Genomic DNA, 27560 nt, shown 5'->3' with positions numbered 1-27560 from the left:
AATTTGTTACCAGTGACTAGAACATAGTAGGCAGTAAGCCAGTACGGGCTGAATGAATGCATATGTGTCAGATAGGAATAGGGAAGAAGGAGAAAGGTCTCCTAATGTTTTAGTCAGGAATCCTGACAGATCTTATTACCAAAGGTTAAATAAAATATTGAGCTATTTTTTTACCTCATTGACAGAGGTTTAGATTATACATAAAAATAACAGGCCAGGCAAGATGGGTGACGCCTGTAATCCTAGCACTTCAGGAGGTTGAGGTAGAAAGACTGCTTAGCCTAAGAGTTCGAGACTAGCCTGGGCAACATAGTGAGACTTGGTCTCTAGCAAAAAAAAAAATTTTTAAATTAGCCAGGCATGGTGGGACATGCCGGTAGTCCCAGCTACTTGGGAGGTGGAGGCAGGAGGATTGCTTGAGCCCAGGAGTTCAAGGGTACAGTGAGTTATGATCGTGCCACTGTCCTTCACCCTGGGTGACAGAGTGAAACCCTGTCTTTATAAGAAAGAAAAGAAAAAAGAAGAGGAGAGGGGAGGGGAGGAGAGGGAAGGGGAGGGAAAAAAACAAAAGGAAAGGAAAGGAAAGGAAACAGGAAAGGGAAGGGAAGGAAAGGAAAAGAAAGACAAGAAAATAATAGTCTTCATGTTTTTCACAGTGTCTTATGAATGTTGTAACAGTGGGTGTGCCTACAGTTTTCATTCTCTTACAACTATGGATATTAGAGGTGTGAGTAAGTGGTTTCAAGAGGTGGGAGGCTGGAATGACTACAATCTTCAGAGAGCAAGGTGGCGCAGGTCGAGGAGAGTGCAGGAGGAAAGCTCCTAGTCCTTCCAGGCAGGGTAGAGGTGAACAACCAGAAGGTCAGCTGCTAGGTGAACAAAGGTGCCAGGTGTCACGGTAGCAGGGCCATCAGAACCACTGAGGCATCAAGAAGAGAAACCCAAGAGAGGGCATGTCACGTGGCAGAAAGAAAACAGACCTGGGAAGATGGGATTAGTTATAGCAAGGGACATGGATGGAAGGAGGCAGCTGTGACATCCCTGTCGTTTGGATCAGAAGCTGTGCAGAGATGAAAAGGGGATTAGTAGAGGTTTGACCTGGGAAGGCAGGGAAGGAGAGCTCCTGTCTGATTTTTGCAGCCAGGTAAGAATTGCATTCAGACATGAGCTAAGCTGGCTTAAACACAAAGCCAGAATGAAGATGTTACTTAATCATACAAATGGTCTACTTTGGGTGCTGAAATGTGGAAATTTTGTTCAAAGTTATTGTTGCTGCTGCTGTTTATTTACACATGTGTTTTCATTCAGTGAACAAATGTTCACTGTGCAGGGATCTGCAAGGAGACCATCCTGACCTTGCCCACATTGCTGTCCCCACACCCACCTCTCAGCTGAGGCCACTGGCAATGGTAAAGGCAGCTGTGCCAGGAGAGTAGAGCAATGAACACAATGCCAAGTGCAAGAGCACGGGGCTGGCTAGGAATAGCTCATGAGCTCAAATCCCCTGGTGAAGGTTACGGTCACTATAAAACACCAGCTGAGGGGACCTGACTGCTGTGGCTGAAGCTGGGGACTATGGAATTCGTGAAAGGGCAGTGTTATAAGCTGAACTATGTCCCTTCAAAATTCAGATGTTGAAATCCTAACCCCTGGCATCTCAGGATGTGACCTTATCTAGCAATAAGGTCATTGCAGATATAACTGGCTAAGATGAGGTCATACTGGAGTAGAGTGGGCTTTCAATCCAATGACCGATGTTCTTACAAAATGGACATTCAGATACAGAGATAGATGCACACAGGGAGAACGCCATGTGAAGATGAAGGCAGAAACTGGGGTGAGTCTTCTACAAGCCAAGGAACGCCAAAGATTGCCAGCAAACACCCAGAAGCTAGGGGAGAGGCTTGGAAGACAGTCTTCCTCATATCTCTCAGAAGGAGCCACCCCTGCAACAGGCTGACCTCAGACTTCCAGCATCCAGAACTGTGAAACGCTCAATTTCTGTTGCTTAAACCACCTGGTTTATGATACTTTGTTACGGCAGCCCTGGAACACAGGTACAAGTAGCTTCTGAGAGAGGGAGAGAGAGGCTTATTTTCATGTTCAACTCTGGGGTGGCAGGAAGATCAGATGGGACATGTGAGTTTCAGCAGCTGAGAGCAGGGCATGCAGTCTGCTTGAAGTACCCAGAAATACAGAGATCAATATACATAAGCTTCCCCCTGCTGAGAAGAAAAAGAAACTCATCTGAGGAAGGGCAGCCCCTTTAATTATCAGGCCTAGAGATGCACTGAAATGTGACAATGTGTGACAGCGGTCACATCTCACTCCCACCTTGAGCTAATAATGACCTTGAAGCCACTTGCTATGTGGGCTCCAGAAGAACTGATGCCAAGTAGCCATAAAATGCCATATGCTGGACACCACAATCCATACCCTATACCGTAAATCAATGAGTATTCCTGTCAAGCGACTTCGTGTCGGCCCATTCCTTGTCCCCTTTTGCCTTTTTTCTTTTGAGATGGCGTCTCGCTCTGTCTTGCCCAGAGTGGAATGCAGTGGCGCTATCTCGGCTCACTGCAACCTCCACCCGAGTTCAAGCAATTCTCCTATCTCAACTAGCTGTGACTACAGGCATGCGCCACCACACCCGGCTAATTTTGTGTTTTTAGTAGAGATGGGGTTTCACCATGTTGGCCAGGCTGGTCTTGAACTCCTGACCTCAGGTGATCCACCCACCTCAGCCTCCCAAAGTGCTGGGATTACAGGCGTGAGCCACCGCACCCAGCCCCTTTTGCCTTTAAAAACCTGCTTGTAACAAAGGTTGAAAGGAGCACTCCCCAAGGCCACTGGGAAGTGTGTCCCAGGTGGCGATCCTCAATCTTGGCCCAAATAAACTCTCTATATAATTGAACCTCAGTTTCTTAAATGTAGCTACTTATTACAATAGTTTAACAGAAACATCAAAAACCGTGCCTTCATGCAGAGTAACTGGGCTAAACATGTAATATTTACAGGGTCTAAGGACTGCTGGGGCGTTTGCCATCCATTCTCCTGGGGATGAGCCAGCCCAGCTTTCTGGTTCTGTGAGAAGGTGTCCCCAAACTCTTGCCTTCTTTAGTATCCAGGGCTTGTCCTAGCTCCCTGGGTTTCAGAGTACTGTGGGACCTATGAAGCTTGAGGCTGCCTTTGCTTCTTTTAACTTCTTTTTATTTCAGTCTCTTCCTCTTTCAGCTACTCCAGGAGATACCTGAAGGCCATGGGAAGAAGCCTTTCCTCCCAGGTTTTCTAACTTCCTTCTACGCTTCCCCTACATGACAGAGGAGTCTGATTATAACTACAGAGGTTACTTTACCCTGGGAGCTGTGAGTATAAAATCCCAACGACTGTTTTCACCCACTCTCTTGGGGCGACTCCCTCCCTCCCATGCCCCTGAGCTATTTCCAGCTACAGCTATTGGGGGTTGGGGGGCAGGTAATTTGTTTAAAGTGCTTTGCATAGAGTCCATAATTACCAGGCTAGCTGCCTTAGCAATATTTAGCAACCTTCAGCTTCTATAAACTGACTTACCAAGACTGTTCTAAAACAGCTTGTATTCCTTATGAAGAGCAGAACATTACAAAAAAAATTAAACAAGGTTTTTGAACAGATGTAAACAAAATTTTATGACACTGCAACAGCAAGAAGACAGTGACTTGACCTGTTTACAGGCTGACAGTTTTGACCCTCCTAAACAAGAGACACAGAAAGTGCCCTTCAGATTCACGGGTCCACTGACCTCAGCCAGCCAGGGCCATGGGCCCTTTCTGAATCAGTGGTTCTCAAACCTGTTCCTCCAGGAGCTGTTACAAACCATAAAATGTCAATATTAACCGAAATAAGTCTAGATACATTTTTCCACATCCAATAGGCAAAGTTGAGAACCATTATTCTAATTCAAATTCCCAAGTTCTCAATGTTTAAAAGTCTCACAGGTGCTGTTACTGACCCGCTGTGACCAGCTTGCGAGGCTTTTCATGGGAGCAGGTAATTTCACCCCTGTGCTTCCAGGGTATTATTTCCAAGGTATGTGTGTTTATATGGCTGATAGGCCATATTTAAATCACTTCAATAAATACGTGTTGAGTGACCTGTATGCATCAGGCACTGCACACACGGACAGCTGTGAAGGGGACAGTGTCCTGCGTCTGGGCTGGGATACAGACATTTAATGTCACCCATATATAATCTATACGCGGCAACATGTGTCCAGTGCTGGGGATGGGAGGCATAAATAGCACGTAGGTCTTGAAGAGATACCATAAACCCATGCACAAGGTAAGTAAAGTAACTGTGAAATTTTAACGCAAGAACAAGAATTCTGTCTCACCGGCATCAAGACTTGGTGGAGTGGGGTTCAGAATAATTTATTGCAGGAGATCTGCTTCTTTCTAGAGAACATTCCTTAATCATGTTTGAATTCTCAGGATCTAGCCCAGTGTGCTGGTTGAATAAATGCTGAAATCCATAACCCCTAAAAGAAGTGACTGGGAGGCTGGGCGCGGTGGCTCACGCCTGTAATCCCAGCACTTTGGGAGGCCGAGGCGGGCGGATCACCTGAGGTCTGGAGTTCGAGACTAGCCTGGCCAACACAGTGAAACCCCGTCTCTACTAAAAATACAAAAAGTAGCCAGGTGTGGTGGCAGGTGCCTGTAATCCCAACTACTTGGGAGGCTGAGGCAGGAGAATCACCTGAGCCTGGGAGGCAGAGGTTGCAATAACCCGAGATCACACTACTGAACTCTAGCCTGGGTGACAGAGCAAAAAATAAAAAATAAATAAATAAATAAGTAAATAAAGTGACTGGGATATACTGGTAGCAAAAATATCCCTGAGTCTTCCCTCCTACTTATATCCCCACTCTTTGTCACATGATTTGGCAGCTCCTCATACCAAAAGTCAGGGTCTGTTCCCCACCCCGTGAATCTGGGCTGGCCTGTGATTTGTTTGGGTCAGCAGTGTGGGTGGGAGTGATGGCGGGCCGGTTCTGATTCCTGGCCTCAGGAAGTCATCAGGTGTGCTTCTGTCCCTTCACTTGGAGCATCACCACAGCCGTCTAAAAGAGCCGTCTAAAAACGCCCAGGCAAAGCTAGTGGAGGATGAGAGACTATATGGAGGAGAGTTCAGCTGTTCCAACAGAGGCCATCTAGGTTGGCCGGATGTTTGCTAACAAGGAGCCCACCAAGGTCAGCAGAGCGACCTCCTGACCCTCAGTTGACCACAGAGGCATGAGCCTAGTCAAGTTCCAAAGATCCACCCAGCCGAACCTGTAGTCTTGCAAACAAGAATAAATGCTTGTGTTTTGCGCTGCTGAGGATCGGGTGGTTTTCTACATGGCAATAAACTGTAAGACTATACTGACACTTTCTGTTCACTCCTAGCACCCTCGTTGGTTTAAATTATGGCAAATTATACTAATTTACTCTTTATAGGGCTGGTTAATAACCCATGAATAATGGAAAAGTTTGAAAAGAGAAGTCTGGCAAACAGAACTGGGCCAGAAATTACTTCAGTGGCTCACTGGAAGGGCACAGGAACCTGCAGTTTTGTTCCCCTGAATTCTGCTGCCTACCCAGGCAGCTTCAGAACATGGCAAGGGCCTCACGGGTTACTGTTAAGAATAAACGTGTAAAGAAAGTTAAAATCCACAGCAGCGGTTTCGACATCTTCGTGAATTAGGAGGTTAGGCAATACTAATTTCCATGCACACGAAATTAATTTGGACCCAAATGGGGTCAAATGCAAGGTCAGCATGCTTTCCTCCATGCACCACAACCACTGGCCTAAATGAAGGTGTGGTGATGGCAAACCCTGGGCTCTGTACTCTTGGTTTCTGTTTTGTAACTGAATCTAGCAGGACAATGCAGTTTTAAAAAATGGTGTCTATGACAGATCATGGCTCTAGTTAAGCTAAAAAAAGAGATACTTGCAGCTGCTCAACAAGGGCCAAGAAATACTCCCAAGGCTTGTGCAGTTTGGGTATTTCGAGCCAGGCTATGGGTGTGCACAGAATGGACAGTAACTCTTGTCCGGTAGACCTTCTAGACTTCAACTCTCTCAGCCCAACACAACTCCAAGTGTCTGCTCTATCGGCTTATTGCATAAGGTTCGGCTGGGTGGGAAGAGTTGCTGGACACATTCTCTGGGGCCATCTTTCCCTCGCAGTCTCCACCAAGCATTCCCAGGGAAGTGTCTGAGTGGTCAGTGGAATCTACCCCAGCCTTGTCTGGGGAAATCCACTACCAAGTGCAAAGTTTTCAAAGATGGGAGAATGCCTAGCTTAATAGTGGGGTCAAGAAAAAAAAAAAAAGAAAGAAATGTAAGGAAAAAGAATTCCTTTTTTTTTTCCTTTTTTTTTTTGAGACGGAGTCTTGCTCTGTCGCCCAGGCTGGAGTGCAGTGGCCAGATCTCAGCTCACTGCAAGCTTCGCCTCCTGGGTTTATGCCATTCTCCTGCCTCAGCCTCCCGGGTAGCTGGGATTACAGGCGCCGCCACCTCGCCCGGCTAGTTTTTTGTATTTTTTAGTACAGACAGGGTTTCACCGTGTTAGTCAGGACGGTCTTGATCTCTTGACCTCGTGATCCGCCCGTCTCGGCCTCCCAAAGTGCTGGGATTACAGGCTTGAGCCACTGCGCCCGGCCGGAAAAATAATTCCTTAACTACAGTAAATCTAATGAAAAGGACCTAGTAAAAGGTTCTTTCCTTCTTTCCTTTATTGGGGCAAACCCAATGAATGAGGGATGACACTACAAAAGCAAAAGTGTTGAGGTTCATCCAGACTGGAGAGAAAAAGTCTAACATAGAGAACATCACGTTGGGATGATTTTAGATGGCCATAGCAAAATATTCATTATAGCACGCAGGGCAAACTCTTGACTCTGTTCTGTAACAAAGATAAGGAAAAATTAGACAGTGTTGTGCTGGCTGGGTGTGGTGGTTCATGCTGCCTGTAATCCCAGCACTTTGGGGGGCTCAGGTAGGCAGATCGCTTGAACTCAGGAATTCAAGACCAGCCTGGGCAACATGGCAAAACCCCATCTCTACAAAAAAAAAAAAAAATATATATATATATATATATACAAAAATTAGCCAGATGTGGTGGCGTGCACCTGTAGTCCCAGCTACTTAAAGAGGCTGAGGTGGGAGAACTGATCGAGCCCAGGAGGTCAAGGTTGTGGTGAGTTGTGATTGCACCACTGCACTCCTGGCTGGGCAGCAGAGCAAGACTCTGTCTCAAAAACAAACAAACAAACAAACAAACAAACAAACTGAAGAAAGTGCTGAAATGCACTTCATCCTTCAGAGACGGTTGAGAAATGACTCAATTCATGAGGCCTGTCCTAACCCCAAAAAGAAAATCTCTTCCTGCTCTATGCTCTCACATGTCAAAAATAAATGCCTTTGAAAAATTAGAAGAACTTGCTAAAAGGAAATACATGCATTAAGGTGATGGGAAACTAGCCCTTAAAGAAATGTTGAAGGCAATTCAACTACTTTTGCCTGGACAAAAGACTAGAAAGAAATCAGTTTAAACCTCGATGTATCTCATTTATATTCCCACTCTGAATTCAGCATGATGAATTTATAATACAAGCCTTCCTGTACTTACTGTAGGCCCCACCCAGGAGCTGTACATGTAGGGAATATATGCTCATTTCAGTATCAGCCCAAGCAAATATAATTGGAAGACTGCTTGAAATCATACAATGGCTTTTCAAGTCAAATATACTGGGAGTATTTCCTTTTCTGTTTTATCTACGTCAGTGTTCCCCTGTCACACACATAGCTATCCAGGAGCTGACTGCTGAAGTAGAAATGTAAGTAGCTGTTTTCAGGATTACTAGGAAGTGAAAATGGGTGTAAGCGTCAAATACAGGTGATGCATAGAGACTGCCATTGGAAGGGCAACGTTCAATGACGTAGGAAAGCGGTGGGAAGAATGGCTGGGGGTGGAGAGACAGCAACATCCCATCATGGAGCTTGTGGCCACGATTACGGGAAACAAAACGGGCAGGATCTGGATATAGAAAAGCTTACAGGATTACTAAAAACAGAAGGAGGCAGAAAGGTGAGCAAAGATGCCCGACGTAGCAGATGGCAGAGGCAGGAGAGTGGCTAAAGACTTACGCAGAAAATAGTAAGGAGGCCAACACTCTAGAAAAGGGTACGTCATTAAAATCTGATTTTCAAATGTTCCGAAGAAATTCATACGTGCTTTCATAGCAACTGTGGAAAACATTTGTTTGGTGGATGGAAAAATGCTGTGATTGCAAAAGTATAAAAACGACTAATGACTATTAAATATATATGAGATATAGAAAACCATTTTGGTTTAAATTTAAAATTCTAGGCCGGGCGCGGTGGCTCAAGCCTGTAATCCCAGCACTTTGGGAGGCCGAGACGAGCGGATCACAAGGTCAGGAGATCGAGACCATCCTGGCCAACCCGGTGAAACCCTGTCTCTACTAAAAAATACAAAAAAAAAAACCAAAAAAAAACTAGCTGGGCGAGGTGGCGGGTGCCTGTAGTCCCAGCTACTCAGGAGGCTGAGGCAGGAGAATGGCGTAAACCCGGGAGGCGGAGCTTGCAGTGAGCTGAGATCCAGCCACTGCACTCCAGCCTGGGTGACAGAGCGAGACTCCGTCTCAAAAAAAAAAAAAAATCAATAAAAATAAAAATAAAATAAAATAAAATAAAATTCTATAATCATATTTTAAAATTGAAAAACTAAAATGACACTGATTTTTATTTCAATGACCACCTTTTCTTCCCGACAACTGCAATAACATGGGATGCTTAGCTTTTCTCTTCCAGAATTACTGACAACTGATAACTAGCTGTTTAGTCCCAAAGTCTCATTCAACCATGGCTAAATAGGGAATGTTGGATTATTTATAAGTCCAAGTAAAAAAAAGAGCTAGCAGCAAAGGGAACTCATTTGCTCATTTAAGGAAGCCCTTTATTTTACAAAATATATGGCTTTTTTTTTTTTTCAAATACTGTACATGTACTCTTTGAAAACGGCTCACATCAAATGTAGCAGAAATTTACTTCAAATACAGGTACCGGTGCAAACACTCAGTCCACAGTCAGCATTCAGGGCATAAACTGAGGAAATCAGAGGCAGCTCCTCTTTACTCCACGCCCTGAAGCTCTGAGCACAAATTAAAGGATCAATATCAACGCTTTGGCTGAATGTCTGGTCCATCAGCAGACACACTCTCTTCCACACTGTTCTTAGCACAAAATTTTATGCCACATTAAAAAGGAAAACCACAAAGGTCTTTCCTTATTTACATTCAGATTTGCAGTTATGTGAGTAAGCATTAGCTGCCATGCAAACACATTGCAAATGGTCTGGGTTAATCTTTTGGTTCCTTTATTCACCACTGACAGCCATGTGTTTTATACAATCAGCAACAATTTTAAGGTACACAATGGGTTTATGAGGTGTCATTCACAGTGTTTTATGTAACTGGCTTCAATAGAGGTACCACCCAATTTTTATGCCAGGTAAGCAAAGCTGCTTTAAAGCCATGACATTCAGAAATCATGCCCTTAAGGCTTTATTCCCACCAAGAAAGCAGCAGCAGCAGAAGTCCAGCCCTGAAGGAGAGCTGCTTTTCCAGGGTCTTGGTTAAACTGGAGGCCAGTCATTGTATGTATGATACAGCTTTCCTGTTGTTTCATGGAAAGAATGCTATGACGAAAGTATTTAGTCTTGTCTTTGAATAAAATGGAATAAGATCCTAGAACAAATTAATTTAATAAATAGAACAATCTGTCATTTGTTCTCACTGCTAATAAGCATTAATTCTAAATAACAGTCATTCTATTTTTATTCTTAAGATTCAATGACCCAGTACAGTGATGCACACATATCTCTAATTAAAGAGCCTGCTATTTTATTAGTCTTACCAAATGTTATTCCTAGGTGTAATCGCCTACTAATGAAATCACTCCCTTTTACTTTGGGAATCAGAGACACAAAAACTACAGCTCCCTAGAAAAAACGCATTATTGTCTTAAGCTAGGAGCACAAGCACTTTCCTTCTATTCCCTGAAAATTTCATAAGAAATGTGATAATTAGTGAAGAAACCACTTATCTCAATAAATATATTTAAATCAATGAAAAGGAATAAGAAATTGCCAAAGCTAGATTCGTCAGTGGCGGTCGGCGGCCTCACCTATCAGTGTGTGAAAGACGGCAGCGATGGCCCCGGCCACCACCATACACAGGACGGCTTTGGTCCTGTCTCGCTTGCTGTTCACAAACACCAGGCCCACATTTTTGAAGTCACTCATAGGACCCGTGAAGAACTTCATGAGGGAGTACGCCAGCCCGTAGCTGGCCAGCATCTCAACTGCATCCTCCTTGACAGCAGCAATGCCCCGGTTCAAGGCCTGGGAAGGGGGAAAAAAACCCACAAGTATTAGAAATGTCGTCTCTTCTCTGGGAAGTCATACCTCTAAGATGAAACTTAGCAGATCACGTTCCTATAGAAACATGAAGAACTTATAGGGTACATCTCATGTAATTGGATAAAGGTGATTGGTTTTCATATTCATCTACATCAGCTTCAGTTTGAGTTTCTTTTTGTGAAGGAGATACCTGTCCACTGCAGTTAAAATAATAGCAAAACACCAACAAATATTTTATGCTAATATTGAAAAATAATTCTAAGAAGTTTTGGTTAAAAGTTGATTTTTTTAAAAAACTAAAATGTTAAATTTTGTTTGCAGGCTGAATCGACATAATGGCAACAGACACTCTGGAAATGAGTCTAACGGTTTATATCAAGGGGATGGGTTCTTTTTTCTTTAAAGAAGGGGTGTGTGTGTGTTCATGTGTGCACATGTAATCTTAAATACTTGGTATATGTTATGTATTCTTCATAGCAGAGTTCTATGCTATGAAAAAAGTACTGAAGGAATTTATTATATTCTTCATTAATGCATGTTGTTTACCTGATTCCTGCATTTTGACCTGAAATACATTCCTGAGCTCTATGCAGACACATATGAAAAGAACACCTTTAGACTAAAAAACAAATGTTTTTGGATAATGGTTATACAGGAAGATGTGGTCGTAAAATACCCTGACTACTTTAGACATCCTCCAAGACAGAGCCTCTTAGGCACTGCAGGCCTTGTTGGGATGGTACTTCCAAACTAACTTTCCCACCCCTTAACTTTCCCACCCCGGAGACAAATCAGTAACAGCAGACCAGTAGGAATGGATGTCCAGGTAGAGACAGCTTTCTGACTAAAATGCCTCTAGAACACTGCCTCTGTCATGAGGAACAGGCAACTAAGCAGAAGAGTGGGCTTTCTGTATAGTTATATATTTGTAAAAAATAGACTGTTTTTAAGGCAGTTTTAGGTTCATAGTAAAATTGAGCAGAAAGTACAGAGTGTTCCCATATATCCTTTGCCCCCCACAAACATGGAGCCTCCCCTGCTATCAACATCCCACACCAGAGTGGTACATGTCTTACAGTCAATGAATCTACGCTGATACATCATTATTACTCAGACCAGACAGTAGTCCCCTCTTATCCTTAGGGGATACATTCTAAGACCCCCAGTGAATGCCTGAAACTATGGAAAGTAGCCATGTTTTCTCCTATATATACATACCTATGAGAAAGTTTAATTTATAAATTAGGCACAGTAAGAGATTAACAACAATAATCAAACAGATTATAACCATATACTATAATAAAAGTTATAGGAATGTGGTCTTTCTCTCAAAATATCTTACTGTACTCCTTGTGATGAGGAAGAGATGAAGCAAGATGGTGAGAGATTTCATTACACTACTCGGAATGGCATGCAATTTAAAACTTATGAATTGTTTATTTCTGGAACTTTCCATTTAATATTTATGAACCTTGGTCAACCACGATAATTGTAACCATGGATAGTAAAACTGTGGATAGGGGTGACTAGTGTAATGTAGTTTACATTGGGGCTCACTCTTGGTATATTGTACATTCTGTGGATTCTGACAAATGCAGAATGACATATATCCACAACATATTTTTAAGAAAAAAGATATGCTCAAGTCTTGGCCTGCCATTTGTCACTCATCCAATAGAGACACGATCACATTCACAGAATTCATACTCAGTCTCTGCTATGTAAACTGAAAGAAGAAGAAAGAAATTCACTTTTCCTATTTCTATTAATCAAGACAGCTGTTGATAATTTTCCCTACAAATATATGGTTATAGCCATAGTCTGAGAGCTACCTTGCTATACTGGGTAAAGCTAATCTCAACAATACCAAAGGAGCCAATGGGTGCTTGAAAGAGGAAAGACTGAATACAACAAAAGATTCAAGAACTAATCTTCAAACATATATGAGAATCATACTACATTACAACAAAACAAAGTAAACTCAATCCACCATTGTGTTTCACTGAATCTGATACTATAGACTGTAAGCGTATGGCAGACACATCTGATAGCAATAACTTCAGCATACCCTCAGAATGACCCTGCATGGTAGATGCACCTGATAAGAATAACTTAAACATACCCTGAGAATGCTGATGCACCTGATCTACGTAAACTGCATGCTTTTTACAAATGGTAGCAGCTCTCCTGTTGGGCCTGCCACCACTGGACTTCCCTGTATGTAAGTCCCCTTGGTAAACAGGGTTTAGGTCTCAATCACTGGCTCTGGGTCTCTTCTTTGGCCTCTTGAACGTGGTGTCATCCCTACTGAAGTCAATATGCGTCTGACACAACAGTAAGGTACATTATTAGTTATATGCCACTAAGAAAGAAAAAATGTTCCAGCCGGGCGCGGTGATTCACGTCTGTAATCCCAGCACTTCTAGAGGCCGAAGTGGGCAGATCCCTTGAGGTCAGGAGTTCAAGACAAACCTGGCCAACATGGTGAAACCCCGTCTCTACTAAAAATACAAAAATTAGCTGGGCGTGGTGGCGCGAGCCTGTAATGCCAGCTACTCTGGAGACTGAGGCAAAAGAATCAGTTGAATCTGGGAGGTGGAGGTTGCAACGAGCTGAGATCATGTCACTGCACTCCAAAAAAAGAAAAAAGACAAAATATTCCCAATTGTAATAGGATGTCAATTGATTATAAAATGTATCCAGATTTCCAAGTTGCTAAAATATGGAGGTGGAAGGAGTGTGCCTCAGAATCTATGAAAGGAGGTATTTCATGTTACTCTTCAAGTTATTCCTTAGTTTCAAGGGGTGATGTAGTTTGTGGGCCCTACATGTAATCCAGTGTCAGCAGACTTTGGCAGAAGCGCTGGCAGAGCTACTCGGCAAAACTCGAGGGCTTCACATTCTGTGCTTTTGTTTCATTCCTTTACCAGGAGACACAGCTGACTGGTAGACTGAAAACTTAAGGGTTGACATTCTCTGCAAAGCACTGTTAGGAAAAAATGCACTTACAGGAAAATACCAATGTGAAAATACAATTAAAAAAAAATCTAGAATAAAAATGTATGTTAGCCGTAGGAACTCATTATCATTTTTCTGACTCAGTTGGTATTATATAAGCTAGCTTCTGATAATTGTTTCCAATTTTATCTCTAATTGTTTTCCTTTTTTCCACTAATAACAGTGAAAACTTCCATAAGAACCTTCTTAGCCTCTGCAGAGCACACCTGCCGTGATGCCTTTCTTAGAAACAAATTTTCCCTGATGGAATACATTAACACCCTAAAACAAAATAAAAACCAAAAACCTCCTTTATATCAAGTGCCTGTGTTCAACAAACATCTCTAGTCTACGGGCTCCTCCTGTCTATGTGCAAAACTTACCACTTGACAATCTACCAAATTAACTCCCTTTGGCCTTCTGCAGGGGACACTGTTGGTGTCTCACCCAGATCCCCTGTCCTTTACCTGGCAGGGGACCCATCCCCAGATGCTGGGAGCTGGCCACTAATGGCTCACAGCTGTCTTCTTGCCAGGGAGAAGTACTCCTAGCCACTTTGCATTAGTGAAACTCATCTGACGCGTCCACCATAGATCCAATCAGCACGCAGCCACTGGCTGATCTTATACACTTCGGTGTATAAGATCAGTGTCCTGCCTCCAGGTAGGACCACTGTGGTGCAATTCATGCTCCAGAGTTCTCCCTGGGATCAGCGTGAAGCCAGTCTCCAGTGGGGACCACATCGTCGCTTTACTTTTCCCCACCGCCTACCCTGCTTCCTCCCATACACACAGGTTTTGCTTCTAGAGAACTCCATTTAGGACAGTTTCTAATCACCTATTTGTGAGACGTCAAGAATAGTGTATGGTTTGTTTTCTTTCCCATCCTTCCCAAAATCTAGGATTGTGAATTGTTTACTTGTTTTTATTGCTCGAATGTGTTAAATCTTGGATGATATCTATTATTTAGCAAAATTTTAAAAGCATCTCATAGGGCACCTAAATAATGGAGGACTAGACATTTTATGTGTCTTCTTGGCAAAGCATTCTTTATTTTTTTTGCTAAAAACACACCAGCCTGGGCTGAGGCATCCACTGAAATGCTTTCTATTTCCACCAACAGTTCCCAAACTTGAGTCCTCAAGCCAGTGCTGAGGCAGGTGGGAAGAGAGAGGGCCCAGGTAATGATAGCTCTGTCAGTGAGACGAAGTGAGTAAGTTTCATTTAGCCCGACAATTATGGTAATTTGAGGAAAGAGCACAGGGTTTAAAGCCATGCAGGCTTGAGTTGGAATCTGCTTCTATCACTTAACCGCTGAGTGGCCTTGGCTAAAGTACTTATTCTCCCTAAAATAACCCAACTGATTTGAGAAGCAAGGTAGGTAGCGTGCAGGGCACGAAGCAGTGGCTGGCTGACAGGCGCTTGAAAGCAAGGATTTTTGCCGCTTTTGTTTACTGCTGTTCACCTACCACCTTGTTGCCAAAGCGACATTGTAAACACTCCATTATTTGTTGAATGAACGAATGAAATGGCTATTTTCTACAGAGAACTTAAGAGTACATACTAATTGTATGAACTAATTTTTAAAGAAACACTTCTTAAAATCACATTTTAATTGCAAGATATTATTGCTTGTAAGAGATGCCATTGATTTCATGTTTTTAATGACTGTATTAAATATACACATTATTTGAAAATCATCCTGATTTCAAGAAACATTCAAAAGCATGAAAAAAGCTGCAGAATTGAGGACATGAGCTACATTCATATTACTAGCACTTTGCTATCCCCATCTGGAGCAAATGTTTCCCCCAGTGTGTTCACTGCTTAGTTCCATGTTTTCTTTTGATACCAGAAACATTGTTATCATGCAGTCTTTCAATCATTTTATGGAGTTTTTTTCTATGCTTTTGGATTTGCCATTCTTACCCCGCCATAGATAGGATAATTTTGTTCTAATTTACAGCTTCATTTGCACACTTTTTAATCTTCCTGAAACTTATGAAGTGAGTTATGGATTAAAACTAATTGCCTCCAACTAGTTTATTACTTCAAAAGCACTTATTGAATAAAGCAGCTGTGGCCCATTTATTTGTGGTGATTTCTTCCCATTCATTAAGGTTTTTTGTTTTGTTTTGTTTTTTCTCCTTAAGACAGAGTTGTGCTCTGTCGCCCAGGCTTGGAGTACAGTGGTGTGATCTTGGCTCACTGCAATCTCCACCCCCCAGGCTCAAGCAAATCTCCTGCCTCAGCCTCCCGAGTAACTAGGATTACAGAAGCCTGCCACAATGCCTGGCTAATCATTAAGTTATTATACATCCTTCAGTTACCTACTGTTTGCTTTATCTGTCTCTGTTTGCTTACCCTGTTTTTCATCATCACACGTTCACTTCCTAACGTTGTATCACAACTTTGTTATTTATTTTCTTGCCTGACTGCCCTACCTGAAAGTAAGCTCCAGGAAGCAGAGACCTTCGTTTCACTGCTACATCTGCAGACCTACAACCTGGGGGCAGGGGGCATCTCAAGATAGATGATCAATAAATATTTGGAAGAATGAAATAAAATGTACACAAATAGAATAAACATTTACTGTGATATGTACTGAAGACAAAAAAGTACATAGGTGCCCCTTACTCACAGAAAGTATGTTTTAAGACCCCCAATGGATGCCTGAAACCTTGGATGGTACCCAACTCTATATATACTATGTTTTTTCCTATACATACACACACCTGTGATAAAGTCCCTTTTTTTTTTTTTTTTTTTTTTGAGATGGGGCCTTTCTCTGTCACCCAAGCTGTAGTACTGTGGCAAAATCACAGCTCACCCTGCAGCCTCAACCTCCTGAGCTCAAGTGATCCTCCTGCCTCAGTCTCCCGAGCAGCTGGCACTACAGGTGTGCACCATCACACTCGGCTAATTTTTTATTTTTATTTAATTTTTTTATAGAGTTGGGGTCTTGCTGTGTGGCCCAGGCTGGTTTCAGCTGAACTCCTGGGCTCAAGTGATCCTTCTGCCTCTGCCTCCCAAAGCATGACAAAGTCTAATTTATAAATTAGGCACAGTAACAGTAACAACAACAATAATAAAATAGGACAATTATAACAATATACTGTAATAAAAGTTGTGTCAATGTGGTCTCTCTCTCAAAATACTGCACAATTTTCAGACTGTAGTTGACTGCAGGTAGCTGAACCTGCAGATGTGAACCCACAGATAAGGGGGCCTGCTATATGCCAATGGCTGGACATTTTTTGCAGGAGCTCATTTAGGTAGACAAGGCAACCCCTCTAAAGAGGTGATGTTTGAGCTGGGACCCAAAGACCAAGAGTGAGCCAGGTGCATAAAGAGGTGGAGGCAGGTTCAGGCCTGCAGGAGGGCTTAGTATGTTTAAGGAACAGAAGGGAGGCCAGTAAGAGAAATAGAGAGGGGTAGAAGGTGGATCTGGAAAAGCAGGCAATGGTGAGATCATTCTAGGTGGTGGTGAAGAACATGTATGTTACTGGAAGAGCAGTGGGAAGCCATTAAAGGTCTGGGCAGAGGCGGGACAGGGGCTGCCACTGGCCTTGGTGATAGAAGTGGGTTGGAGAGGGATGTGAGACACAGAGGCCAAGGGCCCCACGGTAATCCAGGCCAGACAAGGTGTGGCTGGGGCGAGGGCGAGTAGTGGACAGGGAGAGTGGCCTGACTGGAGAGCTCGTGGGAGGGAAAGCAAATGGGTGTGGCAGGGACTACACTTGGCTTGGGTCCTGATGCCTGGCTCATGCTTCCCACGTTTCTTCCCAGGGAGCAGAGTGTGGGCAGGGGGCCGCCCCCCGCATCCTCCCGGGCATGAGAAAGAGGCAGAACTTGATGATGACTGCGGAGCTTTCTGGCTTGAGTCACTCATCAAGCGCTGCAGCAATTCTCTGGGTTGAGGAAATGAGAGAGGGAAGGTTTGAGAGGAAAAAGCAAGAGCTCCACTGGCAGCCTCATAATGGATTTGAGATGCCCATTAGGATTCCACAGAGAGAAGCTGTGTGAGAGACCCAGCTCTGTGAGTCTGGAGTCCGGAGGGTCTGTCTGGGCTGTGGATATATATTTGGAGGTCATCGGCCTACAGATAGAATTTAAAGCCAGGGGACTGAACAAGATCAGGTAGAAAGAACTGAGATAGGAAGAAAGAGTCCACGCCTCAGCCCCCCAGCGCACTAGGAGTAAATCTAAACATACGAAGGACGTGGGGAGCCTTCTAGGTCGTGCCGGTGTTGTGAGTGTGCTGTAGTTCAGTCAGTTAGATAGGAAGTGTTCTTCGGTTAACGTCAATCCCAAATACTGCTGCATCTCTAGCCAACACCACGAAGAAGTTGCTGTGTCTGGTAAAGAGGAATAGCTATGGTCATGAAATTCAGCTAAAAAAGTGTCTAGGATGTCTCCAGCATGAATTAGGCCTTGAGGCAGATGGCCAAGACATTCACCAGGGCAGAGGTTCACTGTTTAAAGGCGAGTCTCTAAACATTCATGGGGCTTCCAAAGTAAAGACACTTTACTTTAGATTAGAGCCAGATTTAACAGCACTCCAACAATTGTAAATATGAAGCTGCCCTTTAATCACAGCCTGGGTCTGGCCCCAGGTGCACGGCACAAGGCATTTCAGATCAGTCTTCTTTACACAATGGGTACTTAGCAACATGGAATGGCTGACTTAAAAACATACCTGGGGTCGGGGCAGTGGCTCACGCCTATAATTCCAGCACTTTGGGAGGCTGAGGCAGGTGGATCACCTGAAGTCAGGAGTTTGGGACCAGCCTGCCAAACATGGCAAAACCCTGTCTCTACTAAAAGTACAAAAAACGTTAGCCGGGCATGGTGGCGGGAGCCTGTAATCCCAGCTACTCTGGAGGCTGAGGCAGGAAAATTGCTTGAACTCGGGAGGAGGAGGTTGCAGTGAGCTGAGATTGCGCCGTTGCACTCCAGCCTGAGCAGCAAGAGCAAAACTCCATCTCAAAAACAAAAACAAACAAACAAAAAAACCAAACATATCTGGGTCCAGAAAGCACTGAGTGGGTCATGCAGGGCTTTGTATCTCCCAGTATCTACCAGGTTCACTGTGTTCTGTTGCCTGATTTTTTTTTTCCACAGTAAGTTAACAAAACCACAGGATATTAAAAAGTAAAAAATATAACCTCCACGGAAATGTTTACCAAATCCCACAGATATGAACTGATCTCCCTGGTATGAGCTGTCTAGATCATTAAATCCTAAAAGAGATGCCAACATTGTAAACTTCAGATCTAGAGACCGGAAATATCTTTATACTGCAGTCTGAGATTCCTCAGGACAGGAGGCCCAATTCACCCCCGATCCTGCCAGTCATTTTATGCTCATGCTAGCAACAAGCATTCCCTGCAAGTGGGAAGGAGTGCTGTGCCCCTGGGGCATGGGTTCAGGTGGTGGTAACCCATCCTCCCTGAGAGGTCTGGTGTACAAACTGCTCAACTCATCTCCTGTCTGGGAAACCTGCGAAGCACTGACGTGTAGACAGATTATCTTTTGGGGTTCAGTACATAAGTTGGGCCCATGAGCCCACCCCGGCCACAGTAACAGTGGTCACCTAGTCTGATTCCTCTGGGCCTTTGGAGGAGAATGTTCCTTTCCATGCTTCCTGCAGGTTCCATCGTGGTTATAAGGCCCTGGGCAAAAGCCCTGCAGTCCTGCTCCAATGAACAGCGCCTCCCTGCCTCTGCCACTTGTGTCACCTCCACCTGAGATGGCACTACGTGGCCTTTGACTACTGCTGTCCACCCAGCAGCCGAAATTCCTGGCAACCCCAGAGCTGGGCAACAGGAGAGTGAGGGCACCTGTAGCACCTGGCCTGGCGTCCTCCAGATCCTCGCAGTCCTGGAGGTAGGTGTGCACTCTTGCTGTCCACACCATTCCAGCCGATGCATCTCTGCTCTCCTGTAAACTCCCTGCTTTTTTGAGATTCATACCCCTAGCCATATTCCTCTCTCATCTTAGAGTTCCAAATGGAGAAGTCAATCCCTTCTAGTCCCTTAGATTTTCACTGGGGACCCTGACACTTGGCTCAGAGTCTCCTCTGCATCTCAACTCTGCAGGGAAGGCAATTCAATATCCATCTGGTCAACTCACCCAATGCCCTCTGAGTTCTTTGACCTCATGAATGCCAGTGTCCTTCTCTACTCTGCTCCAAGCGCCCACTCTTGTGGCCACATCTTTGCCTTCATCATCCAGAGTTGCTCCACTTCTCAAATTTCAGTTAAAATCTCCGGCTGCAATTTCTGCCCTTTCAGCTCTCTGTTTCTCCCACTCCCTCGACTCTAAACTTCATTAAGCTTGGCACTCTCTCGACTCCCCACTTTCCCTCTCATTGCTCCTCCTGTCTTCCCTTCCTTACTACTGCAGCCTGCACTTCAGGGTCATCGCTTAACCCCACCCTTGCCAAAACCCATGACTCACTGCCTGCAAATCTCTACCCTTGGATTCACCTGACTGACCTATTCCACCCTTAATTGTATTTGTAGAATTCTACTTGGGCTTTGAGAGTTGCTGGAAACGAATACATAGCCACACAGTCTGCTGCCACTGCACACTCACGGTTTCCAACGCCCCCCGCATGCTGTCAGCTGCCCAATTACCTCTCTAGTCTTTCCCATTCCCGGCTCTCAGTAGTCTTAAGCTGGGAAGACTTTGAGATGCACTCCTTCTTACTCAGCAGATAACCTCACTTCTTATTCATCTGGAATGTGGAACCCATCAGGTAGAAACTAAATTTTTTATTGCTTCTCTCTCTGAAACTACAAAACTCAACGAAACACATCTGACCTAAGCTCTTCCTCACCTCCTCCCTCCTGTCACAAAGGAAAGGTGGGCCTGACAAGGGTGAGAGTGGGGCCATCCATCTGGGGCTCTACCTTTATGTTTCTCTGACCGTTTCAGGAGCCTTGTTCAAATCCACCATCTTCCTCTTTTTTTGTCTGATCTTTGCTACTTGACTGGCCTTCCCATCAATGTTTACACAGGCAAAAGTCTTTTCCATCCTATTAAGAAACCCTCTCTTGACTCCCAACATCCTCTAGTTCCCCCGCTCTTTCTTGGCTTCCCTCCTCTGTGCTCTGCAGCCCCCTGTGCGGATCCGAGATCCTGTTATTGCCCTCATCAGGGTGTACAGCGGTTACCTGCTCACTTGACCACCCATAGGGACTTGGCTTATTTGTCACCAGTTTTTCTGCATTTACTTAGCACAATGCTTGAAACCCAATACATGTACAAATGAATGTATATTAACTGTGATACAAAACTTATGTCTGGCCATTCGTAAACAAAGTTTTCTAACTGTAGGTTTAGACTTCTGGATGAAAAACTCATACTTTTTGGGGTAGAATCTATGAACTTAAAATATGCAAAGTGCTGACAGTGTCACCGTACCTATTCATGTAGTTCTGATCATTTCTCAATAGATGGGTAGGTCTTCCATGACCATTTCCACCAAGCCACACTGAGCACCCAGGTGGCTGCTTAACTGCAGACACACAGACATGAACAGAATGCAGCAATGGGCCACATAATTAGCCCCCTTGGTGTAAAGTGAAAGTAAAGATTTTTTTCAACTCTTTTTGGATGTCAATTGGGATAGAGGACAAGCTGTTCCATTATGGAGTCAAATCTTGTAACAGAAGTTAGTTGCCATGAGGAGGAAATCAGAAGTTCACATTCAAAGGATAACAGCTTTTTTTTTTTTTTCTGACCAGACCCTGGAGAAGCTGAGTGTGCTGCTGACAGAGAACCACCTTTCACTGTGAATGATGGGTGCCTGGACGGGCGACAGGGCGTTCAGGAGAGGTGGCCATGCAAGCAGGACCTGCCAAGGGCTGCTGGGTCCTGACCTTGTTATACACATTCATGACCACATGGTTAGAAAATAAAATCATGGGCCAGACACAGTGGCTCATGTCTGTAATCCCAGCACTTTGGGAGGCCGAGCTGCGTGGATCACCTGAGGTCAGGAGTTCAAGACCACCCTGGCCAACGTGGCAAAACCTTGTCTCTACTAAAAATACAAAAATTAGCTGGGCGTGGTGGCACATGCCTGTAATCCCAGCTACTCATGAGGCTGAGGCAGGAGAATTGCTTGAACCCGGGAGGCAGAGGTTGCAGTGAGCGGAGATCGCACCACTGTACTCTAGCCTAGCCAACAGAGTTAGATCTGTCTCAAAACAAAACAAAACAAAATCATGTTTCTCATATGGAAACATCTTTTCAAATTCTTCCACAAAAAACGAGTGTCCACTTGGAAGCTGATACTGTTCCCTAAAATAGCAAGAGATGATTATGTGAAATGTTGAAAGTTGCATTTTTGACTTTCAGTAAGATGAATACTTCCTTCACTTGCCTCATCCTGGACTAGAAAAAACAATGATACCTAAGAGCCAGGTAATTATTTTATCTCGTTCGGAACCAGCCTGGGCTGCCATCTAATCCTTTTGACAAAAGACAACTCCTCCATCTACAGCTTCAATGATCTCATTATACTTATGATGACATCAAGGAAACGGACCATTGTAGTAGATGAAATCTAGTTTTAAAATCTGCCTTACACCCTAAGTCCTCAGAAAACGTACATGTGTGGACCCTTGGAAAAGTTGGAAGTACATGTGCAGGCACAGTTACCTGTGGGAAGAGCTTCTTCCAAAGATGAGGAGAATCAGCAATTTCAGATTTCGGTCCTCTCAAGGAGCCTGGGTTCCTGTAATTTTCCACTGTTATTGTTCTGCTGGTCTGAGTTTTGAAAAGTGGCTTGGGTTAAATTGGATCATTTGTCTTCCCGGTAGTTTTCCAGCCATGCTTTATTTTCCCAGGGATCTATACAGCTCTAAATGAGACTCCCTCACTCTGTTTAGCTAGAGCTTCAGCCAAGAACTTCACGCCCACACATGAGGTTGTGGTTCAGGGGGAGCAGCAGTCAAATGGAACCTGGTCCCTCTAGCAGTCAAAGTGACTGCTCTGTGTGGTGCTGTCCATATTTAGTGCTTCCTGAAAACCCCAAGACAACATTGGGCAAGTCCAAAACACAACACTGGTGTTTTCAGTCACCTCCCACACCTGGAGAGGAGCTTCCATAAAGAACAGAGACAAACAACTAGGCAGGGTATGAGGACGTTTGGCTAACTCAACCTTTCTCCTGTTGGTGTCTTCAACACGTCAGGAGACAACAAAAAGCATTTTCCTGTACGACCTCTTAATATGAAAATATGCTCCATCATGAAAGGGTAGACTTAGTGTCCTAAGACCCTCTTTGAATCCTCCTGGTCTCTCATGAAACATGAAGCTTATTCACCCAGCTACATTTAACTTCAATTCAAGATGGTAGAAGGCCTGACAAGAAAGGATTGCTACCATGAAAGTTGTAGTGTATTTAAACCCCAAAGCTTCCTGTGCCATTTAAGAATGCTTATTCCCCACCTCAATCTCGCAGCTTTCCTGTTAGTGAAATGCTCACATTTCCTGATTTTTTATACTTATAAAGAGGGATGGTTCTCAAACGGTATTGCTTAGTTAGTATCTCAAGATTCTGCCCAAATTTTGAAACACTAGCACCAACTCCATAAACAACAATCTGGAATACATGTTTACGTCTGGGATCCTGGGAGTCTTTTAACCAACTCTCTCTACCTACTGTCTCCCTGCTTGGTGGTAGACTTTTTTCTTGATGACCCCAGTGCCTTAACTGTGGTTATGGATCCTGAGCAGCTCAGAATCTCCATTCCTTCTTCTGACTCAAGTGCAACTTCAAGCTGTATCGTCTACTGCCTTCCATGGACATTTGTAAGTGTGTTTATACGAAGTAAAAAAAGAGTGAAGGCCCATTTGCATTTGGACCTTAAGAAATCCAGTGACCATGATAATGATGATGATGATCTCAGCAGCTAGCACTGACTGAGTGCTCACCCTGTGAGGCTCTGTTCTAAGATCTTACCTTCCCCTGACAACACGGTGAGGGAGATATTTTTATTCCCCAGTTTACTGGGGAGGAAACTGATGTATGGAGAGGCGAAATCACTCATCCAGGCAGACACAAAGCTCAGAGAAAAATCCAGAGAGCCTGGCTTCACAGCTAGCGATCCTAACCCTCATTCTATTATACTAAAACCAAAGTAAAGTGAAACCCTTTACTTTGAATTAGAGATTATAGTTGGTGCTGAATTCTGCCTACTAGCAATACTTTAAACAGAGAGGACTAGTATCAGATCAAAGAGAACTTTTGACTAAAGACTATCTTTACAAAAAATTTCAAAGATCCTAAAGTAAAGATTATTTTTTAAACAGTACTATACAACAAGCATTACAGCATAGATGTAAAGGCTGAACTGAGTGTGACTAAAGATGTATTTAATATATCTGAGCCATGCCAAGAAAATGAGAATAAAATAAATCAGGTCAATGATATTGTGCAATCATGACTGTGAAGCTTGGTGAAGAGTTTGAAACCTGTAAATCCAGCACCACACAGGTCATCTTGCAAAGCTCATGCACCTGCTCACCATCACCAGAGCAGTGGGGATGCCAAGAGAACCCCTATAGCAGCCTACTGAAGATAAGGACAAGAACCTTTAGCAGCTCCTTTTGTATATGGCAGAGCATATTATACAAGGATGTTTAATTTGTCCAAAGTTTTCTTCACTTCTCAGCTGCGGGGTTCATTTACTTCTGTGTGAGGGATCCATTAGAACTCACTGTTGGTATTTATGTAACTGGCACACATCAAGTTTTGTGAATGAGTTCTAAGGGTCTGGGGTGCTTGATCTGGTTGTTTTCAGGAGGTGAGAGAGAGTTAGAAGCAGTCATTAAACAAAATAGTCTGCTCAGCCCATGACCAGTCTCACTGAGCCATCTGTTAGGAATCAGTAACACCGCCTACAACTATCAGGACAAGAGAAGACACCGCGGCACAGAAGAGAGTCTCCACCATTCTACACACACACACACACACACACACACACACACACACACACACACGGAGACAGGAATCTCAGCAAAATAAAAATAGCACTATTTTACTTAATTGTGACAAGGCTGTCTTCAGCATTTGCTTTGCTGTGTGCAAGTAGGAATGTCATTACCTTGCCATCCCACGCTGCTATTATTGGTTTAAATTATTGATGCATGGTATTCCAGGTGAAGTAAAATTATCTCACTGAATTAAGCTGTTTAGAACACAACACAAGAAAGGACAAAGGATATGATCATGGCACCCCAAAAATTTGCAGAGTCAACAGTGTCACTGGTTGCAACAGCAATTTAAGAATTATATGTCCTGAATGTATTTTGTCTTTATGATGATATCCATGCTTTACCTAAGGTTTTTCACCTTAAAAAGTGACATGATAATGTAATAAGCTAGAGAATAATGTGAATAAAATTAAAGTGCTTTGAAAATTGCTAAAGATGGGAAAATGAATTCATTTTTATCACTTGCTATTTCATGCATACATGATACAGGAGGTAGTAAGTGCCCATGCTGTGCTTCACTCTGTAAATCTAGATTCACTGTGACTCAGACCTTGTTTCTGAAAATTAGAGTAGCCAAAGAGGTGTCTTGCTCTAGCCCTTTCATCTACATGGGTAAGGGGACCAAGGAGACCCAGTGAAAGGAGGAAGCTTTGTCCTCCACCTTGCCCTCAGGGCCCTGGGGGGATGCTGCAGCATCAGAAGGCGTATTTGTTGGTGGAGTACATGAATTCATCCAAGAAACATTTACAGATCCCATGAAGAGTAACAACCTCTTACATACGCAGTACTGCACATTCTTGAACATGACTTTACATTCTTGAACATGACTTCACATGTTACCTTACTGGTTTTATCTAACAAGATAACAAGGTAAGTTTTATCTAACAACATAACAGGGTAAGAACTGAAAATTCCCATGATGTGGATATGGAAATTGAGGCTCAAAAAGATTCCATGCCCTGCCCCAGGTTCCTGGTTAATATATGGTACTGCAGAATAGAACCAGTGAGACTGCCAGCCTGCCTGGTGCTCCTTCCTCCTCACCTCAACACTGGACTGAAGAGGGTGGGGTGGTGGGGGTAGGATAAACAAGTCCCTACCATCATCAGGCTGGTAAAGCTGGTGAGCAGCAGTGCATGGCCTCACAAAGAAATGCTTTATTACCTGCCCAGGCAATTAAGTATGAAAAATAATTATCATTAAAAGAAGTGGTTATTTTAATGTCATGGTTACCTAGTTTGGGGAACTGGAGTGCCCTCATAAAGAATGTAAGTTATGCTGTTGGAGACATTTCCCTCTAAACAGAGTAAGGAGCAGGGTCATGGTATCTAGTGACAGAGTGTTGGCCTGGCCAACCTCTACCTGGAAGTCTGGGTAAAGAAATCCTACAGGACAAGCAGCTCAAGAACACTCCCAGGACTGAAGCTTCCAGGGAGATCTCCAAAGAAAAGGAAGGTATCTCAGTGATGGATTACTCTTCTCTGCCTCCTAATTCTCACCTAAAATGAGCAAGTGAGGCCCCGGAAAACGCACTTGCTGAAGTTAGCACAACCCCCAATCAAGGCCTTAACGACTCCAAACAGAGGAAGATTTGTGATGTGCCCACTGACAGCAGGACAGTGGACTGTGGAAAGCCCTATTGGGCAGCACTCTTCCAGTGACTCTGGATACCACCTTCAATCTGCCACGTGCAGTGGCTTGGACTTTTCCTTCATTTCTGCTCATTTTTCTGACAGCTGAGGGTTGAGAGCAGACAGTGAAGCTCTCCCCCAAAATATCCACTGCCCAAGCACAGTTATTTAAGTCTTTTTGAGATCTGTGAGATTTCTACTCGGAGACCCCAAAACAAAAAAGACGAATATCCGTAGGTACAAGTACTAAATCCTGCCAGGTGATATGGTTTGGATGTTTGTTCCCTCCAAATCTCACACTAAAATGTGATTCCCAGGGTGGGAGCTGAGGCCTGGAGGGAGGTGAGAGGATCTTAGGGGTGGATCCCTCAGGAATGGTTCAGCACCATGGTGATGAGTGAGTTCTCGCTCAATTCATGCAAGATCTGGTTGTTTAAAAGTCTGGGACCTTCCCCTCCTCCCTCTCTTGCTCTCACCATGTCGTTAGACTACTCCCCCTTCACGTTCTGCCATGATTGGAAGCTTCCTGAGGCCTCCCCAGAAGCCAAACAGATGACAGCACTATGCTTCCTGTACAGCCTGCAGCACCATGAGCCAATTAAACCTCTTCTCATTATAAGTTACCCAGTCTCAGGCATTTCCTTACAGCAATGCAAAAACTAATACACCAGTTGAAACTGAAATTGAAATTGTTATTTTAAAACATCATGTAGGAAAATTTTAATATAAATATGTTAAGAGAAAAACTCTCTTTGTATTCCAATAAAACTCCTTAGTATATGTTTATTATTTAAAAGTAATCTGTATCGGCCGGGTGCAGTGGCTCACGCCTGTAATCCCAGCACTTTGGGAGGCAGAGGCAGGTGGATTATGACGTCAGGAGTTCAAGACCAGCCTGGCCAAGATGGTGAAACCCCATCTCTACTAAAAACAACAAAAAAAATTAGCCAGGCGTGGTGGTGAACGCCTGTAACCCCAGCTACTCAGGAGGCTGCGGCAGGACAATCGCTTGAACCCAGGAGGCAGAGGTTGCAGTGAGCTGAGATCACGCTACTGCACTCTAGCCTGGGTGAGAAAGTGAGACTCTGTCTCAAAAAAAAAAAAAAAAAAAAAAATTCTGTATCAGGGAGAAAAAGAAAAAAATAAAGTCTATTTTTCTTTGTCTTTGATGGCACATTCTTGGGTCTTATTAGACTGATATCAGACTCATAAACTGTGTCACTCCCAGTATAAAAGAGACAAGACTATAAAATCCCTGGAAACAAATTAAAGAAGTAGTTCCTAAATAAAGAAAACCACAGCATTTTATTAAAGTTCATAAAATGAGACCTGAATAAATGGAGAGGCAAACTATGTTCCTTGATGAGAAGACATAATCTCATAAACATGTCAGAGCTCTTTCTGAACTCATTTGTAAATTTGATGGCGTTCCAGTCAGAATTCTAGTGATTCACATTT

At 43.7% G+C, this 27560-nt stretch overlaps 1 protein-coding gene across 1 annotated transcript in view; it reads right to left on the bottom strand.

Moving 5' to 3' along the window:
- The window catches only part of ANKH (ANKH inorganic pyrophosphate transport regulator), a 166416-nt gene that overhangs the window by 46604 nt on the left and 92252 nt on the right, over positions 1-27560 (bottom strand). The window contains exon 2 of the mRNA XM_011951762.1: positions 10228-10444. Coding sequence (XP_011807152.1) covers positions 10228-10444 — 217 coding nt within the window. The remainder of the gene's footprint in view (positions 1-10227; positions 10445-27560) is intronic.

This window comes from Colobus angolensis, unplaced genomic scaffold (assembly GCF_000951035.1).
Source record: "Colobus angolensis palliatus isolate OR3802 unplaced genomic scaffold, Cang.pa_1.0 Scaffold327, whole genome shotgun sequence".
Classification (NCBI taxonomy): Eukaryota; Metazoa; Chordata; class Mammalia; order Primates; family Cercopithecidae; genus Colobus; species Colobus angolensis.
The sequence above is the reverse complement of the archived record's forward strand: the minus strand, read 5'-3'. Positions and strand labels throughout refer to the sequence as shown.